The sequence below is a fragment of the Malaya genurostris genome, chromosome 3, assembly GCF_030247185.1.
Source record: "Malaya genurostris strain Urasoe2022 chromosome 3, Malgen_1.1, whole genome shotgun sequence".
In the NCBI taxonomy this organism is placed as follows: domain Eukaryota; kingdom Metazoa; phylum Arthropoda; class Insecta; order Diptera; family Culicidae; genus Malaya; species Malaya genurostris.
In genome coordinates, this window is record NC_080572.1 from 297353173 (window position 1) to 297379628 (window position 26456).

General features: G+C 38.8%; 1 protein-coding gene across 7 annotated transcripts in view; it reads left to right on the forward strand.

Moving 5' to 3' along the window:
• Positions 1-22113, forward strand: part of LOC131436870 (talin-2) — a 179095-nt gene extending 156982 nt beyond the window's left edge. For 5 of the 7 annotated variants that reach the window (XM_058605827.1, XM_058605828.1, XM_058605829.1 and 2 more), the window contains 3 exons: positions 1867-2511; positions 2913-4072; positions 20163-22113. In XM_058605827.1, the coding sequence (XP_058461810.1) occupies positions 1867-2511; positions 2913-4072; positions 20163-20703 (2346 nt within the window). In that variant the 3' untranslated portion in view covers positions 20704-22113. Of the gene's footprint in view, positions 1-1866; positions 2512-2912; positions 4073-20162 lie in introns of those variants that run through there. The other 2 variants (XM_058605831.1, XM_058605833.1) reach the window with 2 other exon arrangements.
• The last annotated feature ends 4343 nt before the right edge of the window (positions 22114-26456 follow it).

Below are 26456 nucleotides of genomic sequence, written 5' to 3' on the forward strand. Positions count from 1 at the left end.
TACTATTCAACGTGCTGAGTATTATTCGTGTGATTTGTGTGAATGCGATTATGGTACTTCATATCATCTGATATGTAACTGTCCCGCATTGACGCAGCTACGTATCCGGGTTTTTGGTTCTCCATACATGGTTGAGTCTGTGTATGCGGAGCTAAAATTGAAGGATATTCTCTCGTTTCTTACCCAATGTGGTAAGGAGCTATAGTCAGAAGGGTTCATCGTTCTTCCTGGAGTGAATGAATCCCTTCTGTATTTACCTTAAATAGGGTTTAGCAGATTGTTTGGCATCTTTTAGGGGGTGCCGAATTTACTTCTGCTCGTACAAACTGCGAATCGTTCTGCATTCTTCCGGGAGTGCAGAATGGTGTCGCTTTTGTAAGATCTTCAAATCCTCTCGGGGGTTGGAGGTTTTATTAACAGCGGACTGTTCGGGACCTCGTAGAGGTTCAGAATTTACTTCTGCTTCCACTAAATGTGATCCTCAGCAGATTGTTCGGCATCCCTTAGGGGTGCAGAATTTACTTCTGCTTTTATGTGTTTTTGTGTCGTCAATTTTTCCCATCCTCCTAGTCCAACCCTTACCATTTCCTTTCAATCCTTCCCTCTTATATATCGGGAAAATGATGCTAAAAACAAATTGATGGCAAGGCACAAATCTCCAAATATCAAGGGGAACGTGCCATTTGAGCCAATTTGTTCTGATTCCTGATTCCTGATACTCGTAGCATGCTAGAGGTAGGTTGTTGTTAGCAGTGATGTCAGATCTACGGAAATTTTCGTAGTTCTACGGATTCGAAGATATTCTACGGACCTATGGATCCGTAGACAAAATCTACGGAAATTGGATTTTTCCTACGGAAATTTGAATTTATCAATAGAGAACTACGGGAACTAGTCTTGTCTGGCGAGCAAAACAAAAAGCTTTCCACCGGGAGAATTTCCGAGAAAAATCAATCTACGGAAATGGCACTACTAACTTCTGGCATCACTGGTTGTTAGACAGTAAAACAGAAAGTGCCATAAAGCGATTTGAAGCTTTAATTGGTATGCTCTGATCTTGTGTCATGCAAGTTCGGATGAAATTCCATGTTATGTCGTTTCGCCTGAGAAATTGACAACTACCCCAGGGTATATCCGTCTCGCAAGCGTGTACAAACATATAATTGCATACATTTGGGCTATTGGTGTAATTTCGTCGGCTACAAAACAAATACAAGTCACGACAAATAGAGTCTATATTCTGGGTTCGCGTGTTCGGTTTTGGTTCCTAATAAAGTTTAATCTAAGCAGACTCTCGTGCATTTGTATGACGTATTTGTATGACGATTGATTGAACTATTTGATTGTAGATCATTAGAAATTTTGGTTGCCTTGTTCCACATCAATGGCTCGAACAACCCCATGGGGCTGATCCTTGTAGTTTTTTCTTCAGTGCGAAATTGGAGTTCGACAGTGGAGGGCTTAAATCATTATTCTATATCAGAAATTAGAGAGTAGGACTACCGATAGTGCCGTAAGATTAGAAATAGAGAGTAAACAAAGAGAAGAGGCACAAATCTCCAAATATCAAGGGGAACGTGCCATTTGAGCCAAATTGTTCTGAAACAAAGAGAAACTACCATTCGCTTTTAGAATCTTTTCTAATGTTATCAAATTTTCATTTGTAATAGATGTATTAAATTTCTAAATCTATTCAACCGATAATTCTTCCGTTATTCGCAGTCTTGAACTCGTTTTAGAATACTTTGTCAAGCGTTATAATTTCATTTCCGATCAATTCCTTCTCCCAGTATAATCGGATCGATACGAAACGACAACCAATAATATTTATTTTTATTTTTTTTTTTGCAAACCACGAACCCTCAGGTCATGGTGATGAACGTCACCTCGTTGCTGAAAACTGTTAAGGCGGTCGAGGACGAACACACGCGGGGTACCCGCGCAATGGAAGCTACCGTCGATGCCATTTCCCAGGAGATCCGCGGCATGCAGTACGCTCCGGATATGCACCGGGCCAGCATGCAGCAACTGGCACGACCGGAAGATCTGATCACGGTTACGAAGCACGTCACGGCGGCCACGGCCAAAGCAGTGGCGGCCGGTGCCTCCAATCTACAGGCGGACATTGCGGCGGCGGCCAATCTCGGACGCAAAACCATCTCCGACATGTTGGCCGTGTGCAAATCGGTCGCTTGGTCCTGTGCCGAAACACAGGAACTTCGCCAGAGAACGCTCGATGCCGGATCGGCCGTTGCCATCGCCTATCGGGATTTGCTGGAGGGAGTACTTGCGCACTGTAACGCCGACGAACGGATGCATCTGTCGAGGCGCGTTGCCAAATGTGTTACGGATTTGGTCGGCATGGCACAACTGCTGAAAGGATCGGACTGGGTGGATCCCGAAGATCCGACGGTGATTGCCGAAAACGAACTGCTCGGAGCGGCTGCCTCCATCGAAGCCGCTGCCAAAAAGCTGGCCAGTTTGCGACCTCGCCGGCAGGCTGAAGTTAAGGTGAGTTCCTAATTCCCTACTCTCTCATTTGTAACTAGTTTAGTTGGTACGAAAAGGGATAGTGCAGTAGTTGGTAATTGGGTCGGTCTTGTCTTGAAATTCATGATTCTATTTCTTGGAGTATCTTCTGTATCTATTCTGGTGGAGGGTGATTCCGGTAAGATATGTTTGATATTCTTGGTTGTTAAATTTCATATTATCACCCAGGAATCAAACATATTATTACTGTGATCATCATTGATCTTCATGAAACGCAGGCGCAAAATAACCAATGGTAAAATTTCAAACGTTTTCATACTAAACCGTAGAATTTAGCATTGTTTTGGTTTACTTAAGTTAGTTGAAATTGTAACCTGGTTGGTTCGAAACTAATGAAAGCTTCGTGTTATTTTTTCATCTAGGAAACGGACGAGAACCTGAACTTTGACGAGATGATTCTGGAGGCGGCCAAGGGAATCATGGCTGCCTCGTCGGCATTGGTTAGGGCAGCGAACGCTGCCCAACGCGAACTGGTCGATCAGGGAAAGGTTGCCCGCCGTCCGCTGACATCGTCGGACGATGGCCAATGGTCGGAAGGATTGATATCAGCCGCTCGGTTGGTGGCGGCGGCCACTCACAGCTTGGTGGAAGCTGCACAGCACTTCGTACAGGGAACTGGCACTGAAGAGATGTTGATTTCGACAGCCAAACAAGTAGCCAGTTCTACTGCCCAGCTGTTGATCGCGTGTAAAGTTAAATCTGATCCCAATTCAGAAACTGGGCGACGGCTACAGGCGGCCGGAAATGCTGTTATCAAATCGACCGATAAGTTGGTACAAGCGGCACAGCAAGCGATTGAAGGGGAAGAGGAACACACTCTTAGATTGAACAGAAATATGGTTGATGGAATGGCACAGGAAATTAACGCCCGGTCCGAGATTTTAATGCGCGAACGACAGTTGGAGGAAGCAAAGAACAAACTGATCGCCATTCGTCATGCCAAGTATCGACAGAAACTAGCCGGTGGTTTCACCACCGACAGCAGCGATGAGGGTGGCATCCAACCACCTACCTTTACCGGTTATCAAACTCCTTCTCCGAAGCCACACACCTTACCAAAACCAGGTTCCTACTCACCGTCACCGGTTGCGGGTGCTCAACCGTCTGCCACCGGAACGTTTCCTCGTCAACAGCATTCTCAATCTGCCGCGGGCACAAACACAAGCGGCACAACCTTCCAAAGATCACCGCTACTGACGGCCAATGCCGTACCAAAACCGTACCAGTCGGACAGTCTCAAATCACCGACGGCACTGGTGTCACCGTCGATCCTGAATCGATCGTACGAAACCACCCGGGTGGAAAATTCCAACCTGAACGCAAGCAAATTCAACCGAGCACAGTTCGATTCCACCGTACAGGACCTGCAGAACAAGGTCCAACCGTTGAGCACGTTCCGTGGATCACCGAATCAGATGCAACAGCAGCAAACCAACTACGGCACCATCGGATCTACTAGCACAACTGTCACAAGCAATGGAACAGCAGCGGCACCACAGAACTACGAAGGATTTACTTCAAGGTAATTCTTTCTTTTGAAAAGCTCAACCTTCAATGTTGGTATGATCCAAGGAATCAACATCGTCCAAGTCGTAGATCACCTGATAGTTTCTTTGTAAAACTAGAATGGATTCTAACAAAACTAGGGAATGGTTAAATGTAGCATGGTCGTAGATAACAACTAGACACACACACACACTTAACAAATCAAATCAATCAACATTTTTGTCGTAAATACGACTTACTATACCATGGGGCCCCTTTTCAAAATTTATTCTGTTCAAGAATGGATAGATTTCAATCGTGAAAATCTCACATTGTACTTAACCCAACGACATAATTCTTTCTACAAACTATCGGAAATATGATCAGGAATTTGTGTTCAAATTTTCAACAGTGTGAGATAACCATAAATAACTCAAAAACAACGTTTTCTCAAACTTTTGGAAACAATTAGGAAAACTGATCACGCTTTTTCGCTCTGGGACGACGGTTTTCAGGTAGTCTCAGGCGAAATGAGCAGTCTCCTTCAATCAGCAGCCTAAACAGACCTCCTGTGTGGTAAAAGTCTCAAATGCTCCGGTTGCGCTATTATTCGACTAATTTGAATTCTGGATACTGGAACTGAATTCTAAAGCCGCCCTTACACGTGACAATATTATTGTCAATCCAAAGTATTGTCAATACCGTCAATCCAATTGACTTGGTAACTTGAGTCCGCATTTTTCGAGAAAATCAAGCGTTTGGAGCTTCAAATATTGCAAATGAATATTAAAATATAGAGAGAAGAGATTATTGCACATATTTAACAGTTTCTCTCTGGAGAGAAAGTATTGTTGGATTGATGAGCAGTTTTAATTTTTTGACAATATTTTCGTCAATCCAATGAAGTTTCCATTACACGATCAAAAGTATTGTCAATACTCCTTGTATTGACAATAATATTGTCTCGTGTAAGGGCTGCTTAAGGCTGTGAACCATTTCGCGGTTAATTTAAACTTATGGTTAAAATCTGACACTCGAGCGGTTAATTTGATGTTGTCAAAAATAACCCTGCATGGTTATTTTTGACAGATCGATAGTTATTTTCCGACACTGAAAAAAATCTTGCAATGAAAATTCTAATATCAATTCTTTAGTTGAAATTATTTCCAGTGGAAAATAAACCCGAATAACTTTCCGTCCGTCAAATTTTGGAATGGAATTTTTATTTTTTTTAACCAAAAGTTAAAATTACTTGCGAATTCATGGTTCACAGCTTAAAACTCAGTTTTGGAAATAATTTCCACCTGAATTTTGAACTCAATCTTAGTTTTAGAATTTAGTTTCAGAATACGGGTTCAAAAGTTAAAACTAAAACTCGAAAACTGAATCCTAATTCTAGATTCTGAAGCTAGATTTTTGGAACTGATTCCTTGACTAGATTTTGAAATTGAAATTAGTACCTACATTTGACTTCGAAATTCGTATCCAGAATTCTCATTCTGGAACAAAAATTCAGAATTCCGAAACAATATGCAAGTTATGAATTTTAGATCTCGATTTTGGAACACAATTTAAGATCTAAATTAGAATTAGAACTGATTGCTGAACTTGAATTTAATACTTGATTCCAGTTTCTGAAATCATATCCATAATTTAGATTAAGCATGCTGGAATCGAATTGGGAACTTTCGTTCTGGAGCTGGATTTCCAGTTCCGGATTCAGTGCTTGAAGTCAGGTTCGGAATTCAGTTTTAGAATTAAATTCGCAACCTGAATTCTGAAAATGGGTTCAGTTTCAGAATTCTAAAACTAAATTACTGAACTGAATCCTAGATCTGAATTTTGAACCTGAGTTTTCCTACTAAATTCGGAGACAGTTTCATGTTCTGGATATAATTCACACAATCAATCAACTAAAATGAACAATTATTGATATTCGGAGGTGTGAAAGAAGCATGTCAGTTTTGTTCATATTCACGTCCTCATATTCCGTCCTCTCTGACATTACCCACCCGCCTTTTTTCTTCGCTAAATAGAGTTTTCCCCATTTAAGTATATATAATTATGACAGCACTTTGGAAAAAAAACAAGAAATAAATCATTCTGCATCCCCGAAAGGATGCTGATCGTTTTGCTGGTGCCAGAATGCACATTTAACAAAACTTTTACAGAAATTTTACAAAAGCGACACTTATTTGCATTCCCGGAAGAATGCAAAACAATTCGCAGTGTGCATGAGCAGAAGAGATGCCTAACAATCTGCTAAAACCCTATTTAAGGTCAATACAGAAAGGATTCATTTACTACAGAAAGAACGATGAACCCCTCTGACTATAGCTACTTGGCACATTGGGTGAGAAACGATAGAATATCCTTTAATTTTAGCTACTCATACACAGACTCAACCAAGAATGGAGAACCAAAAACCCGGGTACGTAGTTGCGTCAATGCGGGACAGTTTATGATATGCAAATCCGTAATCGCATTCACACAAATCACACGAATAATACTCAGCACGCTGTGATAGTTGAGTTTGAAATGTCCAGTCAGCGCTCTGATCAGAATACTACTATGATGCTAGGAAAAATGCAGTAGACACTTTGACATTTCCAGATTCAAATCTGGTAAAGATGCCTTTGTCTGAGCGCAAGTTTGCAAGCTGCGCCAGTAGCCGGCATGTTTGGATGCAGCCAAGAACGAATCTTGTGCTTTATCCAACTAGTTGAAAGTGGTAAAGCTGGTTCAGGACCAACGAAATCATTCGTTGCACCAGCTCTAGCCAACTCATCAGCCCATTCATTTCCAGTAATACCAGAATGGCCGGGTACCCATAAGAAGTAAACAGCATTTGAAATGCTGAGGCCTTCAATTTGAGTTCGACATGCGATCACTAGATTCGACCGTGAGTCATTCGAACTGAGTTCTTTCAAGGCTGCCTGACTGTCGGAACAAAAATAAATTCGTTCACCACAGATTCTCTGCTGAAGTGCCAATTGTATCCCACAAAGAATCGAATAGATTTCTGCTTGGAACACAGCACAGTATTTACCAAGTGAATGAGACTGCTCCAGCCTCATTTCACAACAGTAGACACCAGCACCAGCACGACCATTCAACAGAGAACCGTCCGTATAAGAAAATATGTGCTCATCATGTTGTCGTTTCAGAAAACCAGACAACCATTCCTCACGAAGAGGATATTTCACATCTTTGAAAATTCGCATAAAAACCCGCACAAATATGAAAATAGGCATGGCAAGGCTTTGAAAATTTTAAATTAACATGAAAACCGCATAACTTTGGGAAATCGCATTGAAAAATTGTCAAACTAAACATAAAATATTCGCTTTCAAAACAAATCGCAAATTTGCATGTAACTGAATCCTTATTCTAGATTCTGGAAGTAGATTTTTAGAACTGGTTTCTGAATTTAGTGTTCGATATTCGTAATTCAACTTCAGTATTCCGGAATAATATTCAAGAAATTAATTTTATATGTGGATTCTGAAACGGAAGTTTAGATCTGAACACCGGATCAGAATTTTGAATTCCCTTAAAAACAAGAATCTAATTTCTGAATTTAGTTTCGGAATTTAAATTTAATTCCAGAGCTCAAGTTCTGAACACAGTTCTAGAATGAAAATTGCAACCTGGATTCCGAAGTAGAGTTCTTCTCCAGAATTACTCAAGTTGATATTTACTCAAGCGAATTTGATCCTACATTCGAATAGACGTTGCATTTTCAAACTCGTTTCCCATAGCAGATTCTAGATCTTGGTTTGAAAGCCATAATCATGATTGATGATTTCTAGTTTCGATTATGCCAATCGAGAAATCCGACATAGTGTGTTTCAAAATTGTTAATTTTTGATTCAGAACTAGTTTCGTAGGGAAACTAAACTTGAACAATTTTGAATCGCACGAATATTAACAAAAGAGTTTCACCCTCTGTACGATTCACACACATTTGAATGTCGGGTAAAATTCACAGCACAACCCAAGCAAGGAGAGCTGCTTCGTTCGTTCATTAGTTCATGAAGATGTGCGCCAGCTGATGATTATACTTCATGAGGTTAGCATTTGATGGATGGTTCTCATATTGAAAATACCTATGAGAAAACTAGATTCATAACTTTTGGTTCCGATGAATATTAATTTAAAGAACATTGGTTATTTTTGACAGATCGATAGTTATTTTCCGACACTGAAAAAAATCTTGCAATGAAAATTCTAATATCAATTCTTTAGTTGAAATTATTTCCAGTGGAAAATAAACCCGAATAACTTTCCGTCCGTCAAATTTTGGAATGGAATTTTTATTTTTTTTAACCAAAAGTTAAAATTACTTGCGAATTCATGGTTCACAGCTTAAAACTCAGTTTTGGAAATAATTTCCACCTGAATTTTGAACTCAATCTTAGTTTTAGAATTTAGTTTCAGAATACGGGTTCAAAAGTTAAAACTAAAACTCGAAAACTGAATCCTAATTCTAGATTCTGAAGCTAGATTTTTGGAACTGATTCCTTGACTAGATTTTGAAATTGAAATTAGTACCTACATTTGACTTCGAAATTCGTATCCAGAATTCTCATTCTGGAACAAAAATTCAGAATTCCGAAACAATATGCAAGTTATGAATTTTAGATCTCGATTTTGGAACACAATTTAAGATCTAAATTAGAATTAGAACTGATTGCTGAACTTGAATTTAATACTTGATTCCAGTTTCTGAAATCATATCCATAATTTAGATTAAGCATGCTGGAATCGAATTGGGAACTTTCGTTCTGGAGCTGGATTTCCAGTTCCGGATTCAGTGCTTGAAGTCAGGTTCGGAATTCAGTTTTAGAATTAAATTCGCAACCTGAATTCTGAAAATGGGTTCAGTTTCAGAATTCTAAAACTAAATTACTGAACTGAATCCTAGATCTGAATTTTGAACCTGAGTTTTCCTACTAAATTCGGAGACAGTTTCATGTTCTGGATATAATTCACACAATCAATCAACTAAAATGAACAATTATTGATATTCGGAGGTGTGAAAGAAGCATGTCAGTTTTGTTCATATTCACGTCCTCATATTCCGTCCTCTCTGACATTACCCACCCGCCTTTTTTCTTCGCTAAATAGAGTTTTCCCCATTTAAGTATATATAATTATGACAGCACTTTGGAAAAAAAACAAGAAATAAATCATTCTGCATCCCCGAAAGGATGCTGATCGTTTTGCTGGTGCCAGAATGCACATTTAACAAAACTTTTACAGAAATTTTACAAAAGCGACACTTATTTGCATTCCCGGAAGAATGCAAAACAATTCGCAGTGTGCATGAGCAGAAGAGATGCCTAACAATCTGCTAAAACCCTATTTAAGGTCAATACAGAAAGGATTCATTTACTACAGAAAGAACGATGAACCCCTCTGACTATAGCTACTTGGCACATTGGGTGAGAAACGATAGAATATCCTTTAATTTTAGCTACTCATACACAGACTCAACCAAGAATGGAGAACCAAAAACCCGGGTACGTAGTTGCGTCAATGCGGGACAGTTTATGATATGCAAATCCGTAATCGCATTCACACAAATCACACGAATAATACTCAGCACGCTGTGATAGTTGAGTTTGAAATGTCCAGTCAGCGCTCTGATCAGAATACTACTATGATGCTAGGAAAAATGCAGTAGACACTTTGACATTTCCAGATTCAAATCTGGTAAAGATGCCTTTGTCTGAGCGCAAGTTTGCAAGCTGCGCCAGTAGCCGGCATGTTTGGATGCAGCCAAGAACGAATCTTGTGCTTTATCCAACTAGTTGAAAGTGGTAAAGCTGGTTCAGGACCAACGAAATCATTCGTTGCACCAGCTCTAGCCAACTCATCAGCCCATTCATTTCCAGTAATACCAGAATGGCCGGGTACCCATAAGAAGTAAACAGCATTTGAAATGCTGAGGCCTTCAATTTGAGTTCGACATGCGATCACTAGATTCGACCGTGAGTCATTCGAACTGAGTTCTTTCAAGGCTGCCTGACTGTCGGAACAAAAATAAATTCGTTCACCACAGATTCTCTGCTGAAGTGCCAATTGTATCCCACAAAGAATCGAATAGATTTCTGCTTGGAACACAGCACAGTATTTACCAAGTGAATGAGACTGCTCCAGCCTCATTTCACAACAGTAGACACCAGCACCAGCACGACCATTCAACAGAGAACCGTCCGTATAAGAAAATATGTGCTCATCATGTTGTCGTTTCAGAAAACCAGACAACCATTCCTCACGAAGAGGATATTTCACATCTTTGAAAATTCGCATAAAAACCCGCACAAATATGAAAATAGGCATGGCAAGGCTTTGAAAATTTTAAATTAACATGAAAACCGCATAACTTTGGGAAATCGCATTGAAAAATTGTCAAACTAAACATAAAATATTCGCTTTCAAAACAAATCGCAAATTTGCATGTAACTGAATCCTTATTCTAGATTCTGGAAGTAGATTTTTAGAACTGGTTTCTGAATTTAGTGTTCGATATTCGTAATTCAACTTCAGTATTCCGGAATAATATTCAAGAAATTAATTTTATATGTGGATTCTGAAACGGAAGTTTAGATCTGAACACCGGATCAGAATTTTGAATTCCCTTAAAAACAAGAATCTAATTTCTGAATTTAGTTTCGGAATTTAAATTTAATTCCAGAGCTCAAGTTCTGAACACAGTTCTAGAATGAAAATTGCAACCTGGATTCCGAAGTAGAGTTCTTCTCCAGAATTACTCAAGTTGATATTTACTCAAGCGAATTTGATCCTACATTCGAATAGACGTTGCATTTTCAAACTCGTTTCCCATAGCAGATTCTAGATCTTGGTTTGAAAGCCATAATCATGATTGATGATTTCTAGTTTCGATTATGCCAATCGAGAAATCCGACATAGTGTGTTTCAAAATTGTTAATTTTTGATTCAGAACTAGTTTCGTAGGGAAACTAAACTTGAACAATTTTGAATCGCACGAATATTAACAAAAGAGTTTCACCCTCTGTACGATTCACACACATTTGAATGTCGGGTAAAATTCACAGCACAACCCAAGCAAGGAGAGCTGCTTCGTTCGTTCATTAGTTCATGAAGATGTGCGCCAGCTGATGATTATACTTCATGAGGTTAGCATTTGATGGATGGTTCTCATATTGAAAATACCTATGAGAAAACTAGATTCATAACTTTTGGTTCCGATGAATATTAATTTAAAGAACATTGCTCTTAGCATTTCTAAAATATATACACAGTGTAAATTCCCAAGAAACAAGTCGATCGTTTTGAAAATGACCTCCAATGAAAAATTTATCCTGCACCATGTTTGAAATATTTTTGAAATGTGTTCAAATTTGGTATTTGAGTGCGAACATTATGTACCTAAAAACACCGTAAACAATGCCTGTATGAGCATGCTTCGCGTCCCGTAGCAAGCCGTGAAGCAAAGTTCTTCATTTTCGTACAGTACTAACGAGAGCGAACCCTTTATTTCATTGCATTGCCATGGATTGCTTAGTTCATGTGTTTACTGTGCCTGAGAGTTATGTCAAGCGAAGTGTTCACAGCGGATGTTTTCTGTTGCTTCGTTCGTTTCTTACCCTATCGAAACCTTTAAAAATCTTCAGTCTTCTGAACCAGACAATTACACCCTTGAAACATAATAGGATATTGTACACTTCTGAATATTTTTTTTCTACAGACGCTTTTGTATAAAACACTCTTGTATTATTTTTCAAACACACAAAGTTATTCTTTCGTCCTAATTTTGCTTTATGCGTCAAATTATATAAAAATGGTATGCCAAATGCTAATTTATGAATTTGAAGGAATGCTACAAACGGTTTCCCCGAAAACAAAGCGAAATTCTTGACCTGTTTGAAGGGTTTTCCATGATTTTCGCTTTTCTAATGAACATACAAACCAATTCACACCCTCTCTTTCTGCTACTAACGCAGAAGGTGATAGCACCCAGTCGACGCCGTTGTATTGACCAAATGTCATCATAGATACATAGAACTTGTGAGCATTTAGTTATCTCACCTTTTGACAACCCTAACCTGCGTTTTTGACTACTGAATTAAAATTCAATTTTATAATTAAATTCCTGAATTTCGAGAATTTTCCAGTTCAGAATTTGACACTGAATTCAATTTCATTATCCAAGTTCGGTATTCAATTTCAGAATTCAGCTCTAGAACTAAATTCGGTATTGAGTTCAGTTCCAGATTTCTAAGACCAAATTCTGAGCCTGGCCTAGGTTCCGAACTTAGTTCTGGAATTTAGTTCCTGTTCCTAATGCCCGAGTTGGCGGTTCAATGCATAGGACGCTGGTCTTACAAGCCAGTTGTCGTATGTTAGAGCCCCGAGCTGGAAGGATTCTTTGTGTTAGTAGGATCCATAGTACTAGCCATGCAATGATTCTGTACACTAAGAATCGGCTGCGAAGTCTTCCACAAAAGGAATGTAATGCCAGGACTTTGCTTTTTCCTAAATCCTGGTCCATAATTTAGGTTATGGTGTCTGTCAGGAACACCCCTTTAATCCTGGGATTGATATTTGAATTCATATTGGAATTGGTGGCTTTGGATTAGAACCGCGCTAGAATTTAACGCTGATGGATTGACATTGACATTGAAAATGAGTTTTCGGGATTTGGAACCTGTGCATTTTATAACTATTAATCGGAAACGGAATCACCCAGAGCGGTACACTTCTTACCTGTAAGGTTGTTCGTGGTGAAATGTCCAAAGCAATTCTGTTACAGCTCGCTTGACCTGGTGCAATGATGTCTACCGCAATTTGTCATGGCATACTATACATTAGTTATTATAAACTCGTTTGCACCCACACATCCACCCTCTTCTCAAAAAAAAAAATGAAATACTAGTTCTCTTAGCTTTACTTCTAATAAATCAAAATAAAAACAAATAAAATAATCTTATAGGTCGATATACGAGAATTTATGTCAGAGAAGGAATAACGTTTCAGTGTAATCATACAGTTTCACTCAAGTTTTCAGATTTTTCGCAATGCACAGATTTTTTTTAACCTTTGGCATCCCTGGGTGTATCGAGTGGTATATCGCTCGGATCCACGATGTAGAATTAACACTGCACACTTCGAAAAAATCCTGTGATTTTATATTTTATCAAATGCACATTAATGGAGCAATTTTACGTGCAAGAACATTCAATATTATAGCTAAAATTCCATGACATGAAATTCATTGAAATAAAAAGAAGGTTATGATTGCGACCGCTGTGACTTGAACTGAGAATAATCGGATTACAAAGTACGTCCATTGATCGACTGAGCAACAGAAGAACACATCTGTATTCATACAGTCTAACCCGCTAGCCGAATGCACACTACAATCAAACTAGTAAAATTCATGCACTACCATCAAACTAGTAAAATATTAAGCCATTATTTGGAGGCCGCAGAAGAAGCCTCCAAGCCCTTGGTGGGACAAAGAGTGCTCAGGTGCTAAACACGCGAAAAAAAATGCTTTCAAAACGTTTTTAAAACGAGGATGAGGAACTCTTCAGAACTTTGAAAAATTCTTGTTTTAGAAACCAAGTACAAGAACATACTTCGAGCCAAGAAATGCAGCTATTGGAGACATTTTGTCGAAGGTTTGTCAATACGACCAGTCGAATGAGGAATCGTTACGTAGGACATGAGAGTGAGGAATACTCGAACAGATGGATATTTGATTTTGCTTCTGTCCGCTCCTCTATAATTGTTACGTAAATGACATTGACAGCTAACCCCATGTACACTAATGTCGTTTTCGTTTTTAAATTGCACTACACCGGTGTAGCGAAAGCTGCACCTAAACCGTTCGTTTTTACCAATTGCACTACACCAGTGCTACACTTTTTCTGCACCGATACCACTGGTGTAGCACTCATCAAAAGTTTGGTGTAGCTCTGTGCAATGGAATCGTTCATTGTAGTCAATGGTTACTGTTTATGTTTTCGTCATTTTTGTTCGTTTATTCATGCCTCAGTGTAGCACTGCACCGGTGTAGTGCAAACTAAAAACGAAAACGCCATAAGACAACTGCAAAAACCATTGCAAGATACCTTAGATCACTTGTCCGTTTGGGCTGTTCATCTGGGTATCGAATTCTCTGCGGAAAAAACGGAGCTGGTCGTATTTTCAAGAAAGCATGATCCCGCGCAGCTTCAGCTTCATATGATGGGAAGAATTATCCAACAGGTTTTGACTTTCAAATACCTCGGAGTGTGGTTTGATTCCAAATGCACGTGGGGAGGACACATTAGGTATCTGATAACAAAATGCCAACAAAAAGTAAATTTTCTTCGAAAAAAAAACAGGATTTTGGTGGGGTGCTCATCCGCAAGATCTGATAAAATTGTATCAAACAACGATACTTTCAGTGATGGAATATGGATGCGTTTGTTTTCGTTCCCCTGCAAACTCTCATATTATCAAACTTGAGCGAATTCAGTACCGTTGTTTGCGAATTGCCTTAGGCTGGATGCATTCGACACATACAATGAGTCTTGAAGTTCTGGCAGGAGTTCTTCCATTGAAAGATCGTTTTTAGGAGCTTTCATCGCGACTGCTAATAGCATGTGAGGTACTGAATCCCTTAGTTATTAATAACTTCGAAAGGCTAGTTGAGTTTCAATCTCAAACAAGATTCATGACAGTATATTTTATCCATATGTTACACGAAATCGACTCTTCAAGATATATTCCTATCCGTCACAGCCTCCTAAATGTCCCTGACTCATATGTTCAAGTAAATTCAGTCCTATTGACTCTGAGAAAATGTTTTACACGGACGGATCGCGAATTGAAAAAGCGACAGGGTTTGGTATGTTCAACAATAATGTTTCGGCCTCATTTAGGCTTCAAGAACCTGCATCTGTTTATATAGCAGAGTTAGCAGCAGTTCATTATAGTTTGAGTGTAATCGTCACATTATCTCCAAACCATTATTTTCTTTTCACAGATAGTCTGAGTGCAATTGAAGCCATTCGCTCAAATCACTACTACCGATATGAAAATTTTCGGACGAATCCTCCTTTTCTTGGTTCCATTTTTCATTGGCAGGTATCTCTACCGGTAATTCAGATTTGCGACAATGTGTCAAACATCGCCTGGAAAAATTGGTTCAGTGTCTGAAGAAGTTAGTGTGCATTTTATAACTATATATTGTGGATGCCACGGCGAAGAAAAACTTAAGCATATTGCCTATTAAATAAACGTACTTATGGAAAAAAAAATAAGCCATTACAAATGAAATTTTCCAGGTCTTTATGAGTACACCTGTAAAATACAATTTTTTTTGTGTGTGTGGTGTATCATGATGGCGAAGCGAAACTCCTACATTATTTGTTTGTACATTTTCTAAATCATTATCAACATGTTTTCGAGTTCGATTTCACTACCTGAAGCATAACATGCTCAAATTGCACGGCGTTACTGAAATCGTTGACTCCTCGTCAGTCTGATCAACAGATGCGTCAAATGTCGTCTGATTCTCTGCATTGCTCGTACCGCTGACCCATCGGACATATTTTCCGTTATTCTCCATATATCTTGCTTTTAACACTTTTTTTTGTGGTCTGGAATTGCACGCAAAAATATGCGCGTAAGATTACTTACGAAGCAAATGTGCGCGATCTCAAAATCCGCTTTGCAATGCACGATTATTCAAATCCGTTTTTTTTATTTGCACGGCCACGTTGCCTGCTTCATTTTGTGCGCGACGTTTCCGGTCCGCTTATTTAAATTTAAATATTTGCGCGACCTTCCTGGTCCGCTCTGTGATGCGCGATTTCGAGAATCTGCCATTTTTATTAAAATTGCGCGACCTTCCTGGTCCGCTTATAATGCGCGACCATAGTGATCCGCTTTTTCATTCATTTCATTTTCTCTTCGGCCATTTTCGTTTCACAATTGAACGAGAAAATCTGCGTACCAGATAGTACGATTGTAGCCGAATATTGGTATATATTTTGAGTTGCCCAATCGGACATATTTTCCGTCGTTTGCCATATTACTTTAGTTTAACGCCTTTTTGTGGTCTGGAATTATACACAAAAATATATGCGTGAGATAACTTATAACTGAAATGTACGCGATCTAACGATCCGCTTTACGATGCGCAATTATTGAAAATCCGCTCATTAATTTTCTTTTTTTTTTCATTTGCACGGCCACGTTGCTTGCTCCGTTTATGCGCGACGTTTTCGGTTCGCTCGTTTATATTTAAATATTTGCGCGACCTTCCAGATCCGCTATGTGATGCGCGATTTTATGAATCCACCTTTTTCAATTAAAAAAAATCGTCAACATTTTTTTAAATGTATTTTAATGCGCGACCTTCTTGGTCCGCTTTGATGCGCGACCTTCCTGGTCCGCTTTGATGCTCGACCTTCCTGGTCCGCTTTGATGCGCGACCTTCTTGGTCCGCTTATGATGCGCGACCTTCCTGGTCCGCTTTGATGCGCGACCTTCTTGGTCCGCTTATGATGCGCGACCTTCCTGGTCCGCTTATGATGCGCGACCATAATGATCCGCTTGTTCCAGTTATTTTCAACGTTACGTAATCTCCACCGACGCTTCTTTTTTTTTCATTTGAAAATGAAAACCTTTGTGCCAAATATTTGAATAATTTTCTGTTGCTTTAGGTGATTCCGTTTCCGTTTTGAATAACTATGCTATTTGAATTGCAACTCCTGGCAGGATCGCCATTGTGCATTTTATAACTATTAATCGGAAACGGAATCACCCAGAGCGGTACACTTCTTACCTGTAAGGTTGTTCGTGGTGAAATGTCCAAAGCAATTCTGTTACAGCTCGCTTGACCTGGTGCAATGATGTCTACCGCAATTTGTCATGGCATACTATACATTAGTTATTATAAACTCGTTTGCACCCACACAGAACCGAGATTCGGATTTGCATTGGAATTAAGAATAGCTCTTAGAAAGATGGGTGGGTAATATCAGAGACACAGCTGGGTGACGTGAATACTAATAAAATGGATTTCTTTGATGTTAAAAAACCTGAACTCTAGAACTGTATTTTGGAGTCGAATGCCATTTTGATGCTTGATTCTGGAACTGAATTCTGATCTTGTACTCGAAAACTGAATTCTGGATCAGGATCATTGAACTGATCACTGAACCTATGTTCTGGAACTGAATTCAAGACCATGAATCCTAGCAGTGCGCTTTGGAGTCTGCAGCAGAATTTTGATTACAGGTCCGGAACATAGTTCAAATATCATCTGGATCTAATTCCAGAATTCAGTTAGGCTCTGGAATTGTAGAACTGAGTTTTAGAACCAAATTCTAGATCTGCATTCTTGAATTGAATTCTGAACCGAAATTCGGTAACTAAATTCCGGGACGAATTTTTTAACTGTATTCCGAAATTTCCGTTAGTTCCAAAATTCAGATTTTAAATTAATATAATAGATAAATTTAAGTTCCGAAACTCTAGTCTGGCCTTGGATTCTGGACGAGGAACTGAATTGTATATCTGTATACTGGAAAATATATTGCATTTGTTTCTGAAACTGAATTTCAGAACTGAACTCTAGAATTCAATTCTGGCCCTGGAATCTGGTCAGAACTCAACGAATCAACTACGCAGACTAGAATGAATGAAGCAACAAATTTTTACATTTTCTGCCTATCAAAAAATTTAGCAATGGCTTGTGAAACTAAATTCTAATAATGATCTCTTGAACCTGATTTTCATAACTGAATTCTGGACCTCGATTGTACTCTGAACCCGATTATAGTATTCATTTCAGAGCTTGAAATGAGTTCTGAACTTCTATTCTGGAACTGAATTCTAAAATAAATTTGAGATCTGCATTCTTGAACTGAAATTCGGAATTGTATTCCAGACCAGAATTTTGAAACTGAACTCTCAGCCTGATTTATAAAACTGAATAATGAGTGTCTGGTTTCTGGAACTGGATTTTCAACCTTAATTCTGGAACATGCAGTCTGATTCTGAATCTCACCTCCTGATTTATGTATTCAAATCCAAGTCAAGAGCTCAGTTTCAAAATTTCGGCTCCGCATTCAGTTCGAGAACTTTGGCTCTAAATTCTTAGATTAAATCCTAGACCCGGACACGGGAGCTGAATTCTAGACCTGAAATATGCTAAATTCCGAACACTGAAATGTGAAATCTGAGAATCAGAGTCAGCCTTAAGCAAGGGCGTATCTAGGGGGGCGAAAGGGGCATTCGCCCCTGGCGCAACGTTTTTAGGGGGGCGGCGAACCAATCTTTGGGATTGTCTTTTTTTTTGCTTGCCCAAGTCATGTTTCCGGAGATGGAGTTCAGTTTTGTTTTTGATTTGCTCAGTAAATCAACGATAGAGGCGGCAAATATTTTGCCCCGGGTGCCAAGTTTCCTCGGTATGCCACTGGCCTTAAGGTTCTGTTCCTGAAACCAAAACCCCAGTATTCAGTACTATGAATCAGACTTTGAATTCAATTATAAAATTCAAATCTGAAAATAAATCCCCAAATTCTGTTCAAAAGTTCAGGTTCAATATGCTGGTCTACTAGAACTCTGGGTCTGAATTCGGGAACTAGAACTGAAAGGATAAGAGTTTGAAAACACTTAAATTTCTTTAATGGTTTGTAAAATTTTGGGTGAATTTGGCTTATTGCCACAGCAATCGAGAGGCAGTTCAGTGGTGTTCGGATTTCATCCGAAAAGAGCTATTTACGAGTAATTTTTTCCCGATCTAGCGAAATTTAGCGTAAACTGAGAAGGACAGAACACGTTATCGGATAAAATGGTCGTTGAAGCTATCCATAAGAAGTTGTGAGGTACGGGCGAGAGAAGTTCGTCATTTCGTCGAAACCAAAACTAGAAAATCAACTGAATAACAGTTTTTTCAAGAATTTCCACCTTGTGGTGGAACGGTATTCAAATTGCAGAATCCTGGTCTAGAATTTAGTTTCCGAGTTCCGGTCCTGAATTTTGGAACTGGATCTGGATTCTAGATCTAAATTCCGATTCTGTGTATTCGGGAACTAGCAGAATGAGTTCCTTAAAGCGCACAATGGCTTTCCAGAATTTTGGGGCGATTTTGTAAATTGCCACTTGGAACAAGATATATTTTTATGGTATGTGGATTTATTTTTCTCGTTTCTCGATTGGGATTGCTGGATCTAAAGATTTTCGTATTTTCGGATTCTTGAAATATAAGAATTTTGGTTTCTACATTATGGAATTGTAGATTTTTTAAATTTTCTGGTTTCCTATTTTTTCATTTTTCCATTTACCATTTTCCATTTTCCATTTTCCATTTTCCATTTTCCATTTTCCATTTTCCATTTTCCATTTTCCATTTTCCATTTTCCATTTTCCATTTCCCCTTTTTAATTTTTCATTTTTCATTTTCCAATTTTTAATACCCAATTTTCAATATCCAATTGTTTGAAACTTTTTTTACGAAAACTTGACAATAAATTATCGATGAATAATCTCTACCAAATTTTTGCAATTTATAATTTACGTATCTGATAATCAAGATCACAAGCGAAATGTAAGTTAAACAATAATCTAGAATGGTAAAGCCACCATGAATATACTACTAGCTGTATTGATATTTGTAGATTCGTGGGTGTTTGTGTTCATTTTTCATCTTTTGTGCTAGTGCCGGTGATATTTAGACTGATTGTTGCAGTTTAATACAGCAACGATAAACATAAACAAACAAGTTTGTTTTGCACCGTAGCAACTAGCATAAAGCGTTGCCAGAAACGATCTCCTTGCACATTTTCAAACTATCGCAATAAAAGGGAGTAATTTGCTAGGCTTACTTGTTCAGGCTGTGAACCAAACATTGGCGGTTCGTTTGTATGGGACTTAGGGGTATTATAATTTGTATTTGGTCAAAGTATCACTTAGAATGTGAATTTTCTCTACACAAATACAGCATGTTTAACATTTCTTGGTTCGTAAAATAAAATCATCCATCCATCCGGGTGTTGGTCGACAAACCGGCAATCACGACACTAGCAGTACTAAAAAAAACCATAATTTTTTTCTGTTCTCTTTCTCTGTAACAGATACGAAACCCGTGTATTCCCAACTGCCTCTACTAATCCAGCCCCTAATACCCTAATCAATGTCGAGCAGCAGTTCGCTAAACTAAACCTAGAGAATCACCAGCAACAGCAGCAGCAGCAATTGCAGCAACACTTGTACCCTCCGCAACATCAACTGCAACAACTGCAACAACAGCAACAACAGCAACAACAGCAACAGCAGCACCTCCTACAACAACAATTCAGTAGCAGCAGTAGTTTTAGTAATCACAATCAGCAATATCGCACCAGCCCACTAAACACCAGCACCGCATCAGTACCCATTAGTGGCAGTAGTAATAACCATCATCTACCAACTAGTAGTAACAATGGTACACTTAATCTACTCGACAGCAGTAACAGTAACAGCAAACTGGAACAGCGGATTGCCTCCTCCAGTCAGTCCACGCAGCAACAACATCAGCAACAACAACAACAGGTCATAACCAAAAAGATTCACATGACCACGTCCTCGTCGACGATGAAAACCACGAGCAGCAGCAGTTCCAGTGGATGGAAGTAAAAGTTCAAGTTGAGATAAAACCGGTAGTTTGTTGTAATTTTTTGTGGTGAAAATCCGTTACTAGATGTATAGCTGAGCGACCGAAAAAAAAACCGCGATCGGGATAAATATTAATGCCCCAAATGTGCCTGTTGTATTGTCGGATTAATTATATTGTATTAGTAAAACTAGAAATGGTTCAAATCGATAGCTTCCATTGCGTCGGGGAAAAAAAAAGAAAGTTTTAACAATTGTAAATTTCATTTTTTCATTTGGGAAAGAGAACGCAAACATTAATCGAGCTTCGCCGTAAGCTCGACGACCTAACTTAGAAGCATAGACTTAAAACTTACTCCTAGGCGAAGGGAGAATAAAAAACAAATGGAAAAATAGTAGTGCCTCCTTGCGTCTTAGTGTCAAAAATGTTATTATTCATTGCAAATGAAAACCGCCGTTTTGTCCAGGAATAGGAACAAAATCACACAAAGTGCCACAAAAATCACAGTTTTTTTTTTGGTTTTCGAGTTTTCGATTAGTAAATAATTTGCGTGGAACCATCCAAATTTAACTAGGTTTGAATGCAAATGTTTTCGCAGTGCCGAGTTTCTACACCACTAACGTGCCTCTTCCGAAATCGAAAAACCGAAAATGTTTCTCAAATCAAAAGTATACCATTATTAAAAATTGAAACTAAACTAAACACCGTTTGCCTTTCTTGAAATAACAAAACATTGAAAAATTAAAATAAAAAAAAAACCGCGAAAGACGCGAAAGTTTTTTTCCGATAACTATATTAAATGCCAACATGAAATGAGTGCCATTCTCTTCGTTTGTGTGCGTTTTGAAGAAATTTTATAGAAATACGACGATGAAGAAGAAAAAAAAACGCACATTTATTTTTTACAAAATACATTACTAAGTAGCATTTGCCGGGTTTCAGAAACTGCTGCTAACGAAGAGAACTAATTTATTGCAATCAAAACAAAACTGTATAGTACTTTTATAAACAAAACAAAAACTATATACTGTTTGTTAAATAACAACAAAGCCAAATTTGACAGCGTGTAAAATAGTGCAGCGAGCTCGCGACCGTTCGTTTTTTATTTTACAAAAACAAGCAAAAGCAATTTTAGAAAAAAAAAACTTTAACCGATTCAAGCCAACGCAGCAGAAGAAAAGTAACTACATATAGTAATAGCATGAAGCATAAAGAATAACGAAACGGAAGTAGATGAGTATTTTATTTTATTTTAACATTTAACTGTAACCGAATGATCGAACCGATCGAACGGTACAGAGCAGAGTAACAATTTATTTTTCAATACCCGTACATGTTTCACCTAATCGCTAAAGAGAAAAACGCAAAGCAACGCAGTATAATACAATACGAGTAAATTTTAACCAATAAAGTGCTTTAGTCCAAAAAAACAAGAGTTGCGTACCAGAGTTTGCGTGAAGTACTGTGTAGGATAATATCACGGCATGGGTGCTTTGGTCGTTTCCAGTAGGCTCTCCGGTAAACCACATCTGTCTACGTGCTTGCGTTTTTCCGGTTTACCCAATTCAAACAGTTTCAAACTTAAACTGATCCATCAAGCACAAACACTTTTCACGAAACTGTATTGGGTTCACACTTAGCAACGGGGGTTTGAGCAAACCTGATATGAAAACCTCGATTTTCAGTTCAACAACGTTGAAACTAGGTTCGAAACTAGCATCAAACAAACGGTTTGACAGCAGTTAAGGAGAAAACTGGGTTAGGTTTGGCATCAAGCGAAAAACGGAAACAGAATCGTTTTGGTGGAAAAGATGAATTTAATTTTGGTTTTCATGAATTACGTCTAAAACTTGGACACAAGAGGTAAGTTTACTTTCTCTTCTATTAATTACCAAGCGGTTTCTACGTTTATCACTGAACTCTTTGCATGAAATGATACCCGAAACTTTCGACTTTCAAACAGAATAGTGATATCAAAGAAAATCTTTTCAATCACATCACAATAATCGAAAGAGAGAGTGATAAAAGAGAAACTGTCACTTGCTTATACGCCCTAATGAAAAATCAACCGAGATTTGATCAAAGCAAGCCTGCCAGAGCATCCAAATCATTCAGTAATAGCCGTTCAACCGAGAAGGTTGTGTATAGAAGCGTACAGTTTAATAACGCTGGTTAGTTTACACGCGTTAAATACGACAACGGTTGAACTACAGGTAGAGACCTGTTGGCAACAGCCGTTAAAACGTAAAATCGTGCTGCATAAGAGAGCCCTAGTGCTGGGCCAAGCTGGTGAAGGAAACAACAAAGGGCGTTTCCCAAGCTCTACCCAGGCCACAATATACAGCCACAAGTGCTGAGCAGGAGAGTGCAAAGGCACATTGAAGAAGAAGTGTGCAAAGGCACACAGAAGCAGGAGAGTGCAAAGGCACACCGGTGCGAAGGCACTTCGGTGCAGAAGCATATCGGTGCGGAGCACTAGGAAGAAGGAGACAAGACAACTCGGTCTTTCCACTGCCATACAACACGCAGGTATACACCGGTGACCTGCGCTGGTTGCAGCTGGCGAAGACAAAAGTAAATCGGAAATCGAGTGGTGCTGGATGTCAGGTAGCAGTAGCATCACATCCAACAATCAGCATCCAACAAGAACATCTAGAGCAACGAGGATCTACACGGCAGTGTAACGGAGATAGACAACAATTTCAAGGTAGAAGTTTTTTCTTTTCCTTTTGATTGAGTACTGTGTAGTGTTGGTTTCATTTTTTATTTAAAGTTTGATTAAAAATTTTAATGTGATGGATGAATCCATGGACGTAAATCCTAGCATGAATCCGATACCCCCACGAACGAAAAAATATCAGGAGAGCTCTTCTGGGCCTTGGATAGTCTTTTTTAGACGTATATCAAAGCCATTAAACATTTACCAAATTTCTAAAGGTTTGACATCACGATTCTCTTCAATCAAAGAGATCATAAAAGTAAATAACGATAAAATTCGTGTTGTGGTAAATAATTTGAAACACGCGAATGATATTGTCTCTTCGGAACATTTCAATAAAGAGTATAAAGTTTACATACCCTCCAAAGATGTCGAAATTGACGGTGTTGTTACCGAAGCGAGTCTTTCGGTAGATGATTTACTCAAGCATGGTGTTGGTCGTTTCAAGAACTCTATGCTTGAGGGTGTGAAAATACTGGAGTGCAAACAACTGTACTCAGTAGTTTATGAAGAGGGAAAAAAAGTTTATCGCCCATCAGACTCGTTTCGAGTGACATTTGCCGGATCTGCGTTGCCGTCCCATGTCTATGTCGATAAAATTCGCCTCCCTGTTCGGCTTTTTGTTCCAAATGTAATGAATTGTACGAACTGCAAAAAATTCGGACATACAGCTACTTACTGTAGTAATAAACCAAAATGTATTAAGTGTGAAGGGCCTCATAAAGATAATGATTGCAACAAGGAAATTGAAAAATGTATTTATTGTGGGGAAAGTCCTCATGAGGATATTTCAGTATGCACTGCATTTAAAGTGCACAAAGACAAAATTAAGCTTTCTTTAAAAGCACGGTCTAAGCGCACATATGCAGAAATGCTTAAAACGGTCATTGATGTCCCCCCTTTGGAAACCGAAAACGGGTTTTCAAATCTAGAGGAAACAGAGGACTCTGACTCTGACGAAAATAGTGAAGGTAATTCGTTTATCACTACTCAAGGGTCAGTTAAGAGAAAGAAGTCTTCTTCCAAATTACCAAAAAAGACACCTAAAGTTTCATCTTCAAAAAAAGATCCCCGTGTTAAACAAAAAAAGTCAAAACCAAAGACTGTGCCTCCTGGTTTGTCAAATTCACAAACCAATCCAGGATCTAGCACAGAAAAAGGTAATAATCCTGTGGGCTCCATTTCACAGCCACCAACAGGATTACCGAAGTTTTCGGAAATTGTTGAATGGATTTTCTCAGCATTCAATATATCTGAACCCTTAAAGACCCTCATAATGGCATTCCTTCCAATAGCTAGAAATTTTTTGAAGCAGTTATCAGCTCAATGGCCAATTGTCTCAGGTTTTGTATCTTTTGATGGATAATTTATCACCCGCCGCAAATGATACAATCACTGTCCTGCAGTGGAATTGTCGAAGCATCATGCCAAAACTTGATTCATTTAAAATTTTATTGCATAGTCAAAAATGTGATGTATTTGCTTTATGCGAAACATGGCTTACTTCAAACATAGCTTTAAATTTTAATGATTTTAACATTATACGTCTCGATAGAGACTCTCCGTATGGTGGAGTGCTTTTGGGAATTAAGAAATGCTATTCCTTTTATAGATTAAACATCCCTTCAACTTCTAGTATAGAAGTTATTGCTTGCCAAATAAACATTAAAGGCAAAGATATTTGCATAGCTTCGGTTTATATTCCTCCAAAAGCACAAGTTGGACAGCGACAGCTTAATGAAATGGTTGAAGCCCTTCCTGCTCCACGATTGATTCTGGGGGATTTAAATTCGCACGGAATGATGTGGGGTTCCGTTTACAATGATAGCAGATCATCTTTAATACAAAACATTTGTGACAATTTTAGCATGACGGTATTAAATATGGGTAGCATGACACGGATCCCAAGACCTCCTGCACGCCCAAGTGCATTAGATCTATCTCTTTGCTCAACATCAATTCGACTAGATTGCACCTGGAAAATATTGCCTGATTTACACGGTAGCGATCATTTACCAATCATCATCTCAATTAGCTGTAACAAATGTATTGCTAATTCAGCTAGTATTCCATATGATTTGACAAAAAATATCGACTGGATTAAATACCAAAGTAAAATCTCTAGTATTTTGAATTCAATGGAAGAGCTCCCCCCACTTGAAGAATATGACTTCCTCGTTTGTTCGATTCTGGAGGCCGCAGAACAATCCCAAACTAAACGCTTTCCTGGGCCAACGACTAACAGAAGGCCTCCCAATCCCTGGTGGGACAAAGAGTGCTCAGAGGCTAAACTCGCAAAACAAAATGCTTGCAAGACGTTTCTAAAACGGGGAGGAGGAACTCCTCAGAATTTTGAAAAACTTATGGTTTTAGAAACCAAGTACAAGAGCATACTTCGAGCCAAAAAATGTAGCTATTGGAGACATTTTGTCGAAGGTTTGTCAAGAGATACCTCAATGAGCACTCTTTGGAACACGGCCAGACGAATGAGGAATCGTACCGTGGGCAATGAGAGTGATGAATACTCGAACCGATGGATATTTGACTTTGCTAGGAAAGTTTGCCCAGATTCTGTTCCTACGCAGAGCATTATACGGGAATCTCCTCCAAATAATGGTTTTATTAATAACCCATTTTCAATGATGGAATTTTCTATAGCACTCTTGTCTTGTAACAATAACGCCCCTGGGTTGGACAGAATTAAATTCAACTTGGTGAAGAATCTGCCCGACCTCGCAAAAAGACGTTTGTTGGAATTGTTCAACAAGTTTCTTGAGCAAAATATTGTTCCACCTGACTGGAGACAAGTGAAAGTTATCGCCATTCAAAAGCCGGGGAAACCAGCTTCCAATCACAACTCATATAGACCCATTGCGATGTTGTCCTGCATCAGAAAATTGTTCGAAAAAATTATTCTACGACGTCTCGACACTTGGGTCGAGACGAACGGTTTGTTGTCAGATACTCAGTTTGGCTTCCGTAGAAATAAAGGGACGAATGATTGCCTTGCATTACTTTCGTCTGACATCCAAATTGCCTTCGCTCAAAAGCAACAAA